Source organism: Rhinopithecus bieti, unplaced genomic scaffold, assembly GCF_001698545.2.
Source record: "Rhinopithecus bieti isolate Rb0 unplaced genomic scaffold, ASM169854v2 scaffold_81617, whole genome shotgun sequence".
NCBI lineage: Eukaryota > Metazoa > Chordata > Mammalia > Primates > Cercopithecidae > Rhinopithecus > Rhinopithecus bieti.
Genome location: NW_016841754.1, coordinates 1,349,076 through 1,365,404, shown reverse-complemented (window position 1 = coordinate 1,365,404; position 16,329 = coordinate 1,349,076). Strand labels below are relative to the sequence as shown.

Here is a 16,329-nt window from a genome sequence, read left to right as displayed (position 1 = left end):
GGCACCAACTGTCTCTTGTTCTTCACTTGAGCTTCAGCATCTAACCTAGTGCCTGGCATACAGGTGTATGTTGGTCATTCGCAAGTGAGTGCACTCTTTGTAAGAGCATTCGCTCCCTGTGAGTCTCAGACACATTAAGAAGCTTGAGACAGCATTGCTGTGCCTGTAAAGTTACAGGGACTTACCTGCCTTCTAGGAAGAACAGTCTTAAACATTAAGCCATTATGGTTGCTTCATCCCTTTGCCTTTGCCACATGCTGCCATCCTACTGGATGCAGATGGGAAGCCCTGAAGTTTAGGATTGGAGTCCACAGGTGTTCTTAAAACTGTAAGAGAAGCTTGTTGAATGCAAGTATAGATCGAATTTTGAGAATGTCTACTCTTACGCATAACATTTTTAAAATTTAGATAATTTTTTAGTAATTTTATGTAGAATTTGCTCATTGAATTTTATAGATATTAAAACCATTAAAATAATGCTCATTCCATCCAGAGTGTAGCAGATTTAGAGGTTTTATTAGCTGCTAGTTTGTATTGATTGTAAGTTTATAATTTCAGAACTGAATAATAAGCATTTTCAATCAGTAAGCAAGGAAAAGTGAACATCTCTGCTATTTTCCTTTAATGTGTTTGGCATATTCAAAATCCCTGTTTTAGAAAAGAAATAATGTTAAAACATGTTTATAATGGAGAAAGACTCTAGGCACAGAAATAATATTGCAGAAGCTTTTACAATGTCTGTTCTGCAATTTATTTTAAAACCCAAAGGTGAAAGGATGGTACTACCATAAATCACACTGACACAGAAAAACCATAGGCAGTTTGAGAACTTAGGTAACAGTGGAGAGTCTAGCAGGATCTGTAGGTCCTGCAGACAAGTGTGATGCTTTGAAATGCCTAAATAGCTTCAACGTAGTTGGCTGGGAGCATTCCGGTCCTGCCAGTCCTCTGCACAGTGCCATACATCCAACCTTCATCAATAGCTTGAACATTTATGATGGCATCTCCATCCTTGAAAGACACCTCATCTGCATCAGCAGCCATATAGTCATACATGGCACGGAAGATTTTCTATTCGTGGGGATGGAAAAAGGGGAAATATTATATGTTGGATTTGCAACAGTTAGCACACATCTATTTGTAAGATCTCTCAGGACTGCACAAACTTAAGTTGAACAAAAGAGAATGTGCAACCATCAACAAAGTAAAAGGAACCCACAAAATAGGAAATACTTGCAAATCATATATCTGATAAACAATATCCAGAACATATGAAGAACTCCTACAACTCGATGACTTCCCCCACCAAAAGAGGCAAAGGATATGAATAGACATTTCTCCAAAAAAGATAGACAAATAGCCAAAAAGTACACAAAAGGATGCTCAAAATTAGTTATCTAGAAAATGCAAATTATTAAAACCACAATGAGATACCCCTTCACACATGCCAGAATGGTGATAATAAAAAAGACAGACAGTAACAGATGTTTGTTAGAGGGGATGTGGAGAAATTAGGTCCTTCATAAACCACTGTGGGAGTGGAAAAAGAGTGCAGCCACCTTGGAAAAGAATTTGGCAGTTACCACATGTTAAATACAGCATTACCCTATGGCCCAGCAGATTCCACTCCTAGGTGTATACCCAAGAAGAATGAAGACATAGGTCTGCACAATAATTTGTACATCCATGTCCATAGCAGCATTACTCTTAATAGTCAAAAAGTGGAAATAACTTAAATGCCCACTAACTGATGAATGCATAAGCAAGATGTAGTATATCCATACAGATCTATTATTGGGTAGTAACAAGAATAAAGTACTAATACATGATACAACATGGATGAACTTCAAAAGTAAAGGAAGCCATGCACCAAAGTCAGTATATGTATGGTTTTATTTATATGAAATGTCTTGGGTAGCCAAATAATATAGTGACAGGAAATGGATACCTGGGATTGGATGGAGCAGAAAGGGATAAGTTGGGGATGAAGAATGAATGCCAGTGGGCACCAGCATTTGTTTGTTTTTAATTCACCAGAAGAGTTCTGAATATACAGTTTTTTTTATGGTGATGAAAACATTCTAAAATTAGATTATGGTGATGGTTGAAAAAAACTAAAAAAAAAAATTGAATTGTACACTTCAAAGTATGAACTTCATACTAAGTTATGTATCCATAAAATTGTGTGTGCGCGAACGTGTGTGTGTATGTACTGACAGAAAAGAGAATATGCTGCTACTTCTATTTATGGCCTTTTCCTACCTTTTGAAGAGGTCAATCTTGTATTTTAGAGAAGAATTTGAAAACCCATAGCACTATTGCATGTCATCTTTCACTCTGGGAATTTGGGAGCATACCAGTGTAAAAGTTTCTCAAAGCTATCCTCCACAGTGTTAAAATTGTAATAATTTGGAGGTATATAATAATTGATAATATCAAAAGTTTCTTCCTAGGAGCAGCCACTGGTTAGTAGTTTTGGATATAACCTATATGGGTTTTTTTTGCATTCTGAAATACACATGCATATATTCAAATTCACAAATAGATTTCCTTTCCCCTTTGCATAAGTGGAACATTACTATAAATAATACTGTGATTTGTTCTTTCCATTTAATATAGCTTGGAAGTCTTTCCATATAAATATATCTGTGTCTTACCCTTTTTGACTGCTGCAGATAATTTCACATTTTAGTAATATCACGAATTATTCAGCCATTTTCATTTTTCTGGACATTTAGTTGTTACCATTTTTTCTTACGCTATAATGAGCATCTTAGCATTTATCTTTGGGCAAATTATTTCTGAAGAAAAAGCTTTTAAAGGTGAAAGTTTTAGGTCAAATGTTATATGTGTTTAAACTTACATATATATATATATATAAATAATTTTACAAATAGAGATGGGGTTTTGCCTTGTTGCTTAGGCTGGTCTTAAACTCCTGGACTCAAGTAGTCCTCCTACCCCAGCCTCCTAAAGTGCTGGAATTACAGGCGTGAGCCACCATTCCTGTCCTAATTTTTAAAGTTTGCTATTAAAATGTTTGAATATGATACAATATGATCATATTTGATTCAATTGGATACTTTGTATTATATACTTTATTACTTTTTATATTCCTGGTTACTAGCACTTTTATTTTTATATTCCTGGTTGCTAGTCATGGTGAACATCTTTTTTTGTTGGCCATTTTTATTTATTTTGCCATAAATTACCTATTCTTAGTCTTCCAAATCCTATTTTGAGGGTGAGGGGAATTATTAGTGAATTTTAGAGTGCTTTATTCTTTTCAATATTAATATTTTGTTATGTATTCTGTAAATGTTTTCTCCCAGTCTGACATGTTTGTATTTGTTATGGAAACATTTAAAATTTTATGATCAAATTGGCCAGGCTTTTATACTTCTAGACTTTGGAATTTGCCTAGGAAGGCTTTCCCCATTATATTTTAAAATTATTGTGGCTGGGCTGAGTGGCTGATGGCTGTAATCCCAGCATTTTGGGAGGCCAAAGCAGGCAGAGGGCTTGAGCCCAGGAGTTCGAGACCAGTCTGGGCAACATAATGAGCCTCTACCAAAAAAAAAAAAAATTGGCCTGGCATAGCATACATGCCTATCATCCTAGCTATTCTGGAGGCTGAGGCTGGGGGATTGCTTAAGTCCATGAAGTCGAGACTGCAGTGAGCTGTGATCGTGCCACTGCACTCCAGCCTGGGTGATAGAGTGAGACCCTGTCTCTAAAAAAAAAAAAAAAAAATTCTCCACTATTCTTTTTACTTCTACAATTTTGTATTTTACATCTAAATCTTTGGTACAGCTACAGTTTATGCTTTGAGATGGGTATCTAATTTTATTATTTTACTAAACAGATAACTGGTTACCTCAGATCATGTAATTAAATAACTTATGCCTTTCCTGCTGATTTATAATTCTTTTAGGGTCTGTTTCTGGACTTCATCTATTTTTATATCTATTGCCATGCTAAATCTATATTTAATTTTAATAGCTTTATAGTATGTTTTGCTCTTTTTTAGTTGAGTCCTTAAGTATTATCATTTTCAAATTTTACTTGATTATTCTTGCATCTCTTTCAAATTTTAGGATTAGCACAGTTTTTTTAAATGCTATTGGGATTTATATTGGAAATGAATGCATTGGTTTATTTCAGGGAAAATTAGAACTTTACAATATTCCCTTCCTTAAATGTAATAGGTCTAACACTTATCTAGTCCTTGTATATCATTTAGTAAAGACAGTTGTCTTCATACAAAGATTGTTCATATCAGTCCTAAAGTGTTATGCTCCCAAAGCTGGCAATATAGGCATGATTCACTATGCCCAAGCTATAAATGATTCCAAGCAGCAAATGTTTAAGATAGTAGGTGAGACCAATGAGCCAAAACTGATGCTTTTGCTCTAGGTTTGGGTTTTTTTAAAAAAGATCATTGAATAATGCTTTTCATTAATTTGAGTTTGATAATGAAAGTTTTTTGATATTATCATTAATATGAAACATGTAATAAAAGAGCATTATATAAAATAGAAGGTTGGGTTAAAAAAAAAAAGACCATAATACCTAATACTTACACTCATGTTTGCACATATCAAAAATTAAGAATAATTTACTTAAGTGAGTTATTATTCACTTACTCCAGCAGTAGATGGATGAGATGGGATGGAAGATACCGTTGTCTGTTGGGTACCAACTGAAGATGATCGTTGTTGTGGGAGCTCTGTGGTTTTTGCATGTTTGTAAGCTGAAAAGAAGGGGGGAAATTCTTTATAAGAAGAAAAATGGCTACGTATCCTTTAATCTGTGTTTAGCAGCTGAGTGATGTCTTTTCCCCCCAACTTAGAACGATTTTCAAAAAGAGAAATCAGGGAAAATGAAACATCTACCTTCATGCAACCCTCCACAATTCTAGTCTTGTCTCATTAAAAGAAAGGATCAACATTTTTTAAATTTATTTTTTTACTCAAAGCATCTCTTACAGTAACCACCAATGAGCTGGTTGGGTGGGACTGCCAAAGTCAGCGCCATGCACTTGTACCTGTTGAGACTGCAAAGACACCCCCGTCGCTGTAAGTTGAAAGGTGGTGGTCTGGCGCTTCTGAATGCTCAGACTTCTCCTCACCCCCACTGATGCTCAGTGCACTGGCAGATCGTGACTGCTCCCGGCTGCGGCGCTGAGCTTGGACTGGGAGAGATGTAGCAAAAATTTCTATGTTAGTAATGCCTAACAGTTATTGAATCTCAGTTATTGTTATCTTTGCCAAGCATGGTTTTAAGTAGTTTCCCGTGGGTCAGGCCCTCACAGTTATTCTGATGTAGGTTTGTCTTTCTTATTTTTACAGATGAGAGCTTAAGTAAATGACCAAAGGTCATGGAACAGTTAAGTCATATAGCCAGGTTTCAAATCCAAGAGTCTATTTGTAACATCTCCCCTCTGCCCTGCCAGTTTTCCTGGCTCACCAAAATGAATCGATAGTAATATTCACATTCAGACTCCATCTTTAACTTCTCCAGAAAGTCTTCCCTAACTGCAAATCAATTTAGTCTTTCTCTGTGTTCCTAAAATACCATGGGCAGACATTTAAAATTGCACGTGTCAGAATGCAACCATGGATTTACTTCTGTTTTCATCAGAAAACTGGAGTACAAATCCCTTGAGGACTGTCTCTACTTAATATTCTACTTTTTAAATTTTTTTTTTTTTGAAGATGGGGTCTCTGTTGCTCAGGCTGAAGGGCAGTGGTACAATCACAGCTCACTGCAGCTTCAACCTCCTAGGCTCAAGCTATCTTCCCACCTCAGCCCCCTGAACAGCTGGTACTACAGGTGTACACCACCACTCGTGGCTAATTTTTTTTTTTTTTTGTTTGTAGAGAAGGGGGTCTCATTCTGTTTTCCAGGCTAGTATTCTACTTTTTAACATGAATAGAAGACATAAAGTTGTGCAGCCTGCTTTGTGTAATGAATAATCTTCCTTGATGCAATAGAGCTCAGGAAATTCCTAAAGTTCAAATCCTTTCTCTTCCCTTTGCCTGTGTATTTTCGTTATGTCTCCAATAGAAAGATTTACTACTGTTTTTTCTTTGGAAAAAAATTAGAAATGATAATAATGGGCCTGAAGGAAACATGCACTGAGGTGGTGAAACAAAATTTTTTCTAACTTGAACTTGTCTAGAAAATAAGTTTTGCTCACTAGTTAACAAGGTATTTTTATGCCAAATGGGCAGCTCAGAAAACGGAAAACCCTGGAAGGAAGGAACTTCAGAGCCCAAATAAAAGTCATTGACTCTAGCATACTAAATGGTGATGTTTATGTTGTAAGCCTTTTTCAGCGTAACACACCATTAATCATGTGTAAGCTTCGGGACTGGATGTTGTCTTCTGCTGGGTCATAGTCAAAAACCGAACCAGGATTAGTACGCCAGACACGTAAACCTGAAAGGGAAACCAGTGATCAGAACAAGTGTTTTTGGACTTTTCCAATAACTTGAAAACCAAGGCATGAATTTTAACAACCACCAGAGGATTGAATCACACTTATTCCAGCTTAGATTCTGGGTCATGTCTTCTCCTCAGAGGAGAACAAAGATAAGGTAGAAGAGATACCAGCTTTGTAAACTGAGATAATAGGAGCTTTCTTGCACCCCTAAAAAAAACAGATTGAAGTCCTTTATATTTTGACTTGATGTAGATAATGTCACTTTAGTTCTTCTACCCGCTCACTTAAAGTGGGTAGAGGCAGGTAACTTAAAGTTAATCCGCTCCCCCAACCCAGGCTCAGTTACCTGTAATAGTCTCCTGATCTTGGTCATTCCGTTTTTGTTCCATTTCTACCACTTTCCTCTGAATACCTCGGTAGTTAATGTCACTGAAGTCCTGCATGTTCTTCTTTACTCGTTCAGTGATAGGATCTGTCACCACTGGTGTGAAGCAGCCCTTGTGTTTCTCAAAGTCTTCATGATATTTCACCTGAAATGTCACGAATTTGCTTTATGAAAATATGATGGTGTGACCATATATCCCTTTTTACACATTCTGACAGGCAGCCAGCCAATCCTAAAGAATTCCCGACTCACCGTTGAGATGTGCCGTTGGGTCTCCCTCACCCGTCTCATCTCGGGGGTATCCAATACATAGGCAGCTTTGCCTTGTATTTGTTTCCGGAAGCTATCAGAATAAAGAACCTGATCGAGGAGAGACCATGAATGAGTGGTGCTGTCCTAAATCTGAAACCTCAAAGCCTTTCCAGCAGATAGAGATGGAAGGAGTTGGTGAGGGACACTTGGGTCAACTGAAGGGGCCCAGTGAGACACATGACCAGTTTTGGAACAGGCTAATCTGGGGACCAGGAGTGCCCGCAGCAGAAGAGAAAGGACTTGTTTTGACTTTGAAAATGAAACTCATTTTCAAAGAAGGTGCACAGTATAATTTTGAAAAGAAAGTGACCTCTTGAAATTTGCTAGGAATTACAGCATCAACATATTCTATGGTATTTGACTCTAAATCTGATATTGAAGGGAATTTGAAAGAACTGTCCTTTAAAGCAAGTGATTATTTTCCTTAGGTTATGTCCAGACTTCATAAACCAGTATGCTAATATAGAAATCAAAGTCCTCCAGACACTAAAACCCCAAAATATATACAAAGAAGGCATTCATTTCAGAGTATTACCCATGTCATAAAGTATCTTAAAACTATAGGAGAGCAGAAGATTGAGGATGTTAGGAAGTAAATTTGTTATAGTTGGTTATGTAGAACTACCTCAAGTAAAGTATAAGGGGGAAGGAAAACATTGGCAATTATCATGTTTAGTATGATGGTTTGGAATGTAAAAGCACAGTTAATGTCAATTTTAGTGTAAATTTTCAGTGGAATAAGTGCAAATTTTTATGGTGTTAAAACGTTACTTTCCAAGATGTTGCATTTTCTCTCCTTTAACATTTTAGTGTTTTCAGTTGAATGAGAAATGCGTGTTTTTATGATGTTAAAATGTTATTTTCCAAGTTGTTTCACTATTTCTCTTTAGTCCTAGAAAATACCGAGCTAATGTTTTCTTGGTTGCGCTTAGCTCTCTCCATCTCTGGAGTAACAGGTGTCGGAGTTGCTTTTCCCATGTTCTCTTTGTACAATACCTAGGGAAGCCAAAAGAGCATCCAGGCATCAGACAGCAGAAAACCAGGTCTGAAAATCATTTAGCTGGTGTTATGGCTCAGTTATATCACACTGAAGGTAAAGCCATTAAAATGTTATGGTAGGAAGCAAAAGTTAAGTAAAATCACTGTGACCTCGTGGGGTTGGTTTGTTGTTTAAGTGGACAAGGAAGAATTTTTAAAGATACACAAAAGTTTTAGAAAAACCGTAAGATAAATTAGTGGTATAACCATGTTTGCCAGGGCTGTTAAAATTTTAAGGATTTATTTTTCCTTTCTAAAATACCGAGCTAAAGTTTTCTTGATTGCGTTTCACTCTTTCCAGCTCAGGAGTAAAAGGTGTGGGGGTTGCTTTCCCCAAGTTCTCTTTGTATAACACCTGTGAGATACAAAGTTGTGCCCGAAAGTCACTACGAAGTAATAATCACTATTAATTATATTTCAAGTTGGGGGGAAACGCTATGTTTAATCTATTACTATTAGTGAGAACACCTCTCAAGAAGAAAGCTTAAAAATAGTTAATGGCTACAGTAAATGTAGTGTGATATTTACAGCAGATGCAAATGTAACTGGCATTTTGTTTTTAACCTGGGACAGGGTTAGGAGCAGGCCAAACTGCAGGAGTTATTTTGCAAAATTAAAAGCACTTTTATTTCTCAACACAATACCGAGCTAATGTTTTCTTGATTGCGTTTGACTCTCTGCATCTCAGGAGTGACAGGGGTTGGGGTGGCTTTCCCCACATTTTCTTTGTACAAAACCTATGTGAATCCAATGGATCCAAAAGCCAAAAGAAAAGAGTTACAGTTACCAAAAAAGGAAATGGTACAGATAACTTTTGATTATCTTTAGGGCCCCAAACTATTTGGGCAATTAGGTTAGATGGAAAGCAGTATGTTTCCCAAGGAAGTTAAGTGTAGTTACAGCAAGACACAACGTTTCCAGGATAGGCCCCTGCCCTGAAACCCTTGAAGACTACAAGAGAGACCTGTGGTGTTCCTCAAAAGGATGCGAAACCACCATCATTTAACCACTAGTCTCTGAATGTCAAGCCCCTGAGAGATGATCTCAACAGGAGTTACAGGCATGAACTTCAATCACACTGAGAAGGTTGAGGCTGCTCCTAATGTCAGCTGTTTTGTTTTATTTTAGACAGAGTCTCGCTCTGTCACCCAGGCTGGAGTGCAGTGGCATGATGTCTGCTCACTGCAACCTCCGCTTCCCGGGTTCAAACAAATTCTCCTGCCTCCGCCTCCTGAGTAGCTGGGATTACAGACGTATACCACCATGCCCGGCTAATGTTTGTATTTTTTAGTAGAGACGGGGTTTCACCATGTTGGTCATACTGGTCTTGAACTCCTGACCTTGTGATCCTCCCACCGCGGCCTCCCAAAGTGCTGTGATTACAGGCGTGAGCCACAGCAGCTTCTTTACTGAACTGTTTTGCAGCACTTAAACTCTCATAGACGTATCAGTAAAACTGCAGGCCCTCAGACAAAGCAAAGGGTTTCCCCTACCCCCTTTTTCTTTGCTATCCTCTATACTCTGCCTCTTACTTTAGTTTCATGCAACATCAAGCTTATTAAAGAATAAGGTTTTTGGCTCTTATATCCCTGTCATGGTAAATCAATAGAAAATGAGAAACATATAACACATAGTGATAAATCCTCAACCTCGGTATCTCCCCCTCAGTGTCATTCTTGGAAACATGGGAGATTTAGGAAATGACATTCAAGAGGAAGAATTCTGTTGAAATAGTGGTTCTCAAAGTGGGGTCCTTGCACAGCAAGGTCAGTATTGAGAACTTGTTAAAAATGCAAATTCTCTGGCCCCCTCTATAACAGACCTACAGAATGAGAAACTAGAGCAGGACCCAGCAATCTGGCTTCACAAACCCTCCAGGTTATTCTGATGCATGCTAATGTTTTGGAAGCACTGCACTCAAGTACTGGAGAAACCTACAGACAGTGGAAATGTGGAGACCACAGGTTATTTGCTACTGAAAGCTGTAGTCTTTGCTGGGACTCCCAGGCAAACCTCAATCCCTGGATAATTTACAACCATGTATGTCATAGAGCACAAGCTTACAGGAAATGGTTTACTAAAGTTTGCAGTTAAAGACTACAGTAAAACTGAAGAACAACAACAAAAAACGAAAATTGGTAAAACAAAAAGCCATTCTGGTGACACTTTCATTTTTAAGTAAATTGATAATTGCCAAAACTACTATTGGATCATAATTTGTATCATTATTCATAAAGGAGGGGATCAGGGATTGTTTTCCCCAAGGTCTCTTTGTTCAAATCTGACAGGGTAAATTAGAACCTGATGTCATTGACACAAAAATACAACAAAATCATATTCAAGAAAGAGCCCCGTTGGACCTACTCTACCACCCGACATGTACCCATCCTACATTTCAAGCATATCTAAAACAAAGAGACCTTGGGGATAGTGGATAGAGAGTAAGTTTGGAGAGAGAGAAGCAAAAGGATATTTTATTGGAAAATCTGTTACTTCTTGATATTAGAACTTTATGGATTAAAGCAACCTTGTTACGGGGTTAGGCTAGAAGTAGCCCAAAGGAAAAAAGGATAAATTTGCTAAAGAAATTCACAAAATTTAAGTTGTCTTTAAAAGGTAGGATTAATATGTATTATTTTAAATCATGAAAGTAGTTTCTAAAATCAGTAAGTAGTTTTTTTTCTTTTCTTGCCAAAGTACCGAGCTAATATTTTCTTGATTGTGTTTGACTCTCTCCATCTCAGGAGTGACAGGTAAAGGGGTTCCCTTGCCCATGTTTTCTTTGTATAACACCTGTGCAATGAGAAAGCATCCAGAAAAACAACCATGAGAAACATTTCATTTGTTGAGAGGTTTTAAGGGTAAGGTCAACTTCCTTGTTAAGAAAAAAAACTGTGTCCAAGGAACCAGAAGTTATATGCTAACAAAATGCCACCAACTACTTTAGTGAAAGCCATTGTTGGGACGGGGAATCTGCACCCTCTACAGAAGCAGGGACCTCAGCTGCTGGAGAAAGGCTGTCAGTTACCCATGTTATTTTGTTTTTTCCATTTTGTGAGCACGGTGCCTCCCAAACAATCACATGAGGATTTGAGACTGTTAGAACTCAGTGTTATTATTCACACAAACGGAAAAACTCATTATTTTAAAAAAATGATTGAAAGTATCAGATGAAATAAAAAATCGAAATTAACTGTATTATGGAAATGGGAATGGTGTAGGCGTAGAAGTAGCCCCAAAGGAAAAAGGATAAATTCACTTGAAGAAATTCACAAAATTTAAGTTGTCTTTAAAAAGTGAGGTTAATACTGTATTATGTTTAAATCATGAAAGTTTTCCAATATCATTAAATAAGTAGTCTTTTTTCTTTTTCTTCTGCCAAATTACCCCGAGCTAATATTTTTCTTGATTGTGTCCTTGACTCTCTCGCATCTCGGGAGTGACGGGTAAAAGGGGTTCCCTTGCCCATGTTTTCTTTGTATAACACCTGTGCAATGAGAAAGCATCCAGAAAAACAACCATGGGTAACATTTCATTTCTTGGGACGTTTTAAGGGTGAGGAAAAAAGAGTCATCCAAGGAACCAGAAGTTATATGCTGACAAAAGGCTACCGACTACTTCAGTGGAAGCCGTTGTTGAGATGGGGAATCTGCATCCTCTAGAGAAGCAGGGACCTCAGCTGCTGGGAAAAGGCTGTCAGAGTTATCCATGTTAATTTTTTTTTTCGTTTTTGTGAGTATGGTGCCTCCTAAACAATCACATGAGGATTTGAGACCGTTAGAACTCGGTGTTGTTATCCACACAAACGGAAACATTATTTTTAAAACATGTTTGTAAATATCAGATGAAGTAAAAAATTGACATTAACTGTATTATAGAAATGGGAAAGTATATCCTTTTGTAATATAAGATATATTAGAAGCAAAGGAAGGGAAATTGGGTTTAAAACAAAAATAAACATAAAGATCAGTTTAATTCTGAAGTTAAGTGGCATTTTTTCCCCTTTCCAAAATACCGAGCTAAGGTTTTCTTGATTGTGTTTGACTCTCTGCATCTCAGGAGTGATGGGGATTGGAATTCCTGTCCCCAGGTTTTCTTTGTATAGCACCTGTATGATGAGAAAGCATCCAGAACAAAAAGAGCAATCAGTCCATTTCTCCCTGCTTTGGAGCAGTTAGGAGTGGGAAGGGAGGGAGGAAGAGAGTGAGTTAGAGGAAGATAAATACCAGAAGATTTTAGACTCAAACTGTTTGAGCCTAAATACATCTTCAAAAGCAAAGGAATGCAGGAAAAGCAGCAAAACTAAGAAATATGAAAAGAAAGTTCGTTATTTTCATTGTTTGAACTAATCTCTGCAGCTCTGAGCAACCATGAAAGAGAGCAATTAGTCTTTCCCAGCTTGTTACAAAGGAGGGAAAAAAATAGAAACAAGCAAGAGACGGAAATAAAACCAAGGAAGTTATTTTTGATTTGAAAATGCTATTAATAAGTCACATAAGGATATTTGGGTTTTACAAACATTGTATATATGGAGACACATCCACACAACTCTTCTTTTGTTCACTTTCAAAAGAAGTCAAAGTATTTAATTTTTAGTTTGGGTGAACATATTGAGAACAACGATGTTTAAGGCAAATGGAGAGCAATGATAAGGTGCTAAAAAGAAACTTCAAAATATCTGTACAAATAACAGTAGAGATAGAAAAGGTTAGAATAAGAAATGAGGCTCATAGTCGGATCTTTGCAAAATACATTTGTTTAAGCTTTAGGTTCAGATCCAGTTTGCTAAAGCGGTATAAATGTGGATGCTTAGACACTGAGAATGTTACATTTGTAAAAGCAGGAATATAATAACACTTTTTTTATTAAGTTAAATGATTATGTTAATGTTTTGCCAAAATGGGGAAAACTGATTCATAGGAAATTGCAGCATTAAGTTGGGAAAAAGAGGGGTCAAATTTTTTATTGGGATGAGTTGATTAGATTTTTAAAATCTAGCCATTAATCTTTTTAAAACTTTTTTAAAATAGTTAAAGGGATTTTTTATTTTTAAATACCGAACTAAAGTTTTCTTGATTGTGTTTGACTCTCTCCATCTCTGGAGTGATGGGGATTGGAATCCCTTTTCCAACGTTTTCTTTATACAACACCTGTATGACACAAGAAAGCATCCAGAAAAAACAAGAGCAGTCAAAACAGCCCTTTCATCTACCTTGTGGGGAACCTAGTATAAAACTATAGACGTCATAGACAGAAAAGACAAATTCAACAAGTCAGCCTCTCTGTTCAGGCACAGATCTGGGTGAGAACATGTTTTGTATTTCCTTAGTGAAATATCAGTGTATTTCATACTCATCTTTTTTTGCAACTTGAATATAAATATTTCCTGTGCCAGGAATTAAGAAAAAAAATACAAATAACTTTCTAAGACCACTAAAATACTCAGTGTACAATAGAAAATTGTTTAAGCTAGATTAGCAAGTATTTATTTTCTCTACAAAAAGTGTTTGTCTTACGCTCTAACAAATATTTAACAGGCCAAATCTATGCAATATGACAATTTGGTCTTTGTCATTACATTCAAGTTGTAGAGATGGTCAAGTCTAAAAGTCAATATATGGCATTGTCTATTTTTCACAGTATCTAATAGGCTTATGCACCACTGGGCAATTTTGCCTAAATGCAATCTGTGTAAAAATTAACACAAATGGTTACTTTAAAAAAAGTACGGGATCATCAGGATCATTAAGGTTTCAAGTAGATACAAACAATAATATACTTACTCTAGTATAGAAGAAAATAATTAGAAAATAATTTTGAAAATTGTTGCAAGCCTTTCAATAAAAGGAATAATAATAATAATAGTCCACAGGGAAAACAATGAATATAACATTCCAAAAGACATATTAACTTAACATTGAAAATTTAACTAAATTGAAGTATTGTTAGTGAATAGTAATTAAAACAAAACAGAACAAAAGACAGTGGGACCAAAGAAAGTTACTGATCTAATTATGTCAAAGAGTCAAACTTTTAGAATATATTAAAACTGACAATTAAAAATATTTTGGGTTAATTCCAGCTCCCCAGAAAAAAAATCCATCTAAATTTTCCTAATGACATTTGATTCTCCATCACAGGTATAAGTGAACCTAAAGTCTTGATATAGAAATTTCAGAGTTGTGTATTATATAATACACAAATAGCAATTTGTGTGTTGGAGCTTTTCAGCAACAATATTAATAAAAGAGAAAATAACATTAAATGTAAGCTCATGATCTGATTTGTATATTTAAAAAAAAATCAGAAGGCCTGGATTTCTATTCATGAAATGGCTTGTTTTACATAAGTATCAAAATAAGATTTCTCTTTTTTTTTTGTTTTTTGAGACAGGGCCTCACTCCTGTTGCCTAGGCTAGAGTACAGTGGCTCAATCACAGCTCACTGCAACCTTGACTTCCCAGGGCTCAGACAATCCTCCCACCTCAGCCTCCCAAGTAGCTGGGACTACAGGCATGTGCCACCATGCTTGGCTAATTTTTTCTATTTTTAGCAGAGATGGAATTTCACCATGTTCCCTAGGCTGGTCTTGACCTCCTGGGCTCAAGCGATCTGCCTGCCTCAGCCTCCCAAAGTGCTGAGATGACAGATGTGAGCCACCGCGCCTGGCCCAAAATAAGATTTCTTTTGGTTTCAATATGGAGCAATTTTCTTTCTTGGTGCTACTGTTTATCTGAATAGGGTCTATGTTAAGAAGATCCCTGTTGCCATGGAAGAGCCACCATTTCTACATGTGGCTTCAAGTCCAGTATCTTTTCTTGCATTTCTAACCCAGAAACATCAGATAAAAAGAGTTCCAAGTAAATAAGAGCTTTAGTGTTTGGTTTTTCTTTTCTAGAAATCAATTAACTTCAACAGTCCCAACAATAACATAAAGGTGAAAAGAGAAGGAAAGAAAAAGTTTTAAGGGACTATTATAGAAAGTATAAAATGTTAGAATCAAATGGTGAGTAGGAGATCTGGAAAACAGAAGGATTCAGTTGATGTGATTTATAAAAAAAGATTTTGTTAAACTGATTATTATAAAGGGATGAACAGTGAGATGTTCTGTTTTATAGAAATTATTATTTTTTAATAAGGAGTTAAAGAGCTTTCTCCCAAATACCGAGCTAAAGTTTTCTTGATTGAGTTTGACTCGCTCCATCTCAGGAGTGACAGGTAGGGGAGTCCCCTTGCTCAAGTTCTCTTTGTATAATATCTGTGTGCACAAAACCAACAAACAAATCAACCTGGACCCATCTTTTAGGTAGACTTAACCTAAAAAAAAACAGCCTAAAAGTATTTTATTGTTGTTTTATGATGAAGTACCTCAATAACTTTTAAAAATAGAGTAACTATAGATCCCCTTTGGACGTTTAGTCACACACAGGATGTCTGTCTCTAAAAGACTTCAGTTAAAAACACAGCTGCTAGGCTGCTGGCAGGAGTGGCTTGACTTATGTAGGCCTTTTCTCAAAGACAGGAGTATCAAATATCGTTCAAACTAATTGAAATTAATATCCATGAGTTATTGGTAACATTAAATTAGGGAACCAAAGAAAGAAGAGAGAGAAAAAGAGAGAAGTAGGTTTGGGGGAACAAAATAAAGAATAAATGTTGAAAGCTAAATAATATTAGCTTTCAATGATACTGAAAGTGTTCCAAAGGAAAAATTATTTGTATCTTACATAGCATTCAAAAAATAGCCAAGACAAGTAAATTATATTTACTGTGAATTGCTGTGTTGTCTTTGAATGAAAATATTTAAGAATGACATTCTTTTAAGAAAAACTGCAAACACAGTGACCTCCAATGAGATTAGAGACTATTGTAAGTGAAGTAACTCAGGAATGGAAAACCAAACAATATATATTCTCACTGATATGTGGGAGCTAAGCTATGAGGATGCAAAGGCCTAAGAATGATACAATGGACTTTGGGGACTTACAGAAAAGAGTGGGAAAGGGGGCAAGGGATTAAAAACTACAGATATGGTGCACCAAAATCTCACAAATCACCACTAAAGAACTTATGTAACCAAACACCACCTGTACCCCCAAAACTTACGGAAAAGAAATAAACATCTAAACGTCGAAAAAAAAACTTA

The 16,329-nt window shown here is 36.5% G+C and overlaps 1 protein-coding gene across 1 annotated transcript in view; it reads right to left on the bottom strand.

Moving 5' to 3' along the window:
* Window positions 1-499: 499 nt before the first annotated feature.
* The window catches only part of NEB (nebulin), a 236,581-nt gene continuing 220,751 nt past the window's right edge, over window positions 500-16,329 (bottom strand). Inside the window, 10 exon segments of the mRNA XM_017866068.1 lie at window positions 500-1,071; window positions 4,647-4,753; window positions 5,048-5,194; window positions 6,352-6,444; window positions 6,795-6,978; window positions 7,086-7,193; window positions 8,049-8,141; window positions 8,446-8,538; window positions 8,828-8,920; window positions 10,884-10,976. Coding sequence (XP_017721557.1) covers window positions 898-1,071; window positions 4,647-4,753; window positions 5,048-5,194; window positions 6,352-6,444; window positions 6,795-6,978; window positions 7,086-7,193; window positions 8,049-8,141; window positions 8,446-8,538; window positions 8,828-8,920; window positions 10,884-10,976 — 1,185 coding nt within the window. The 3' untranslated portion in view covers window positions 500-897.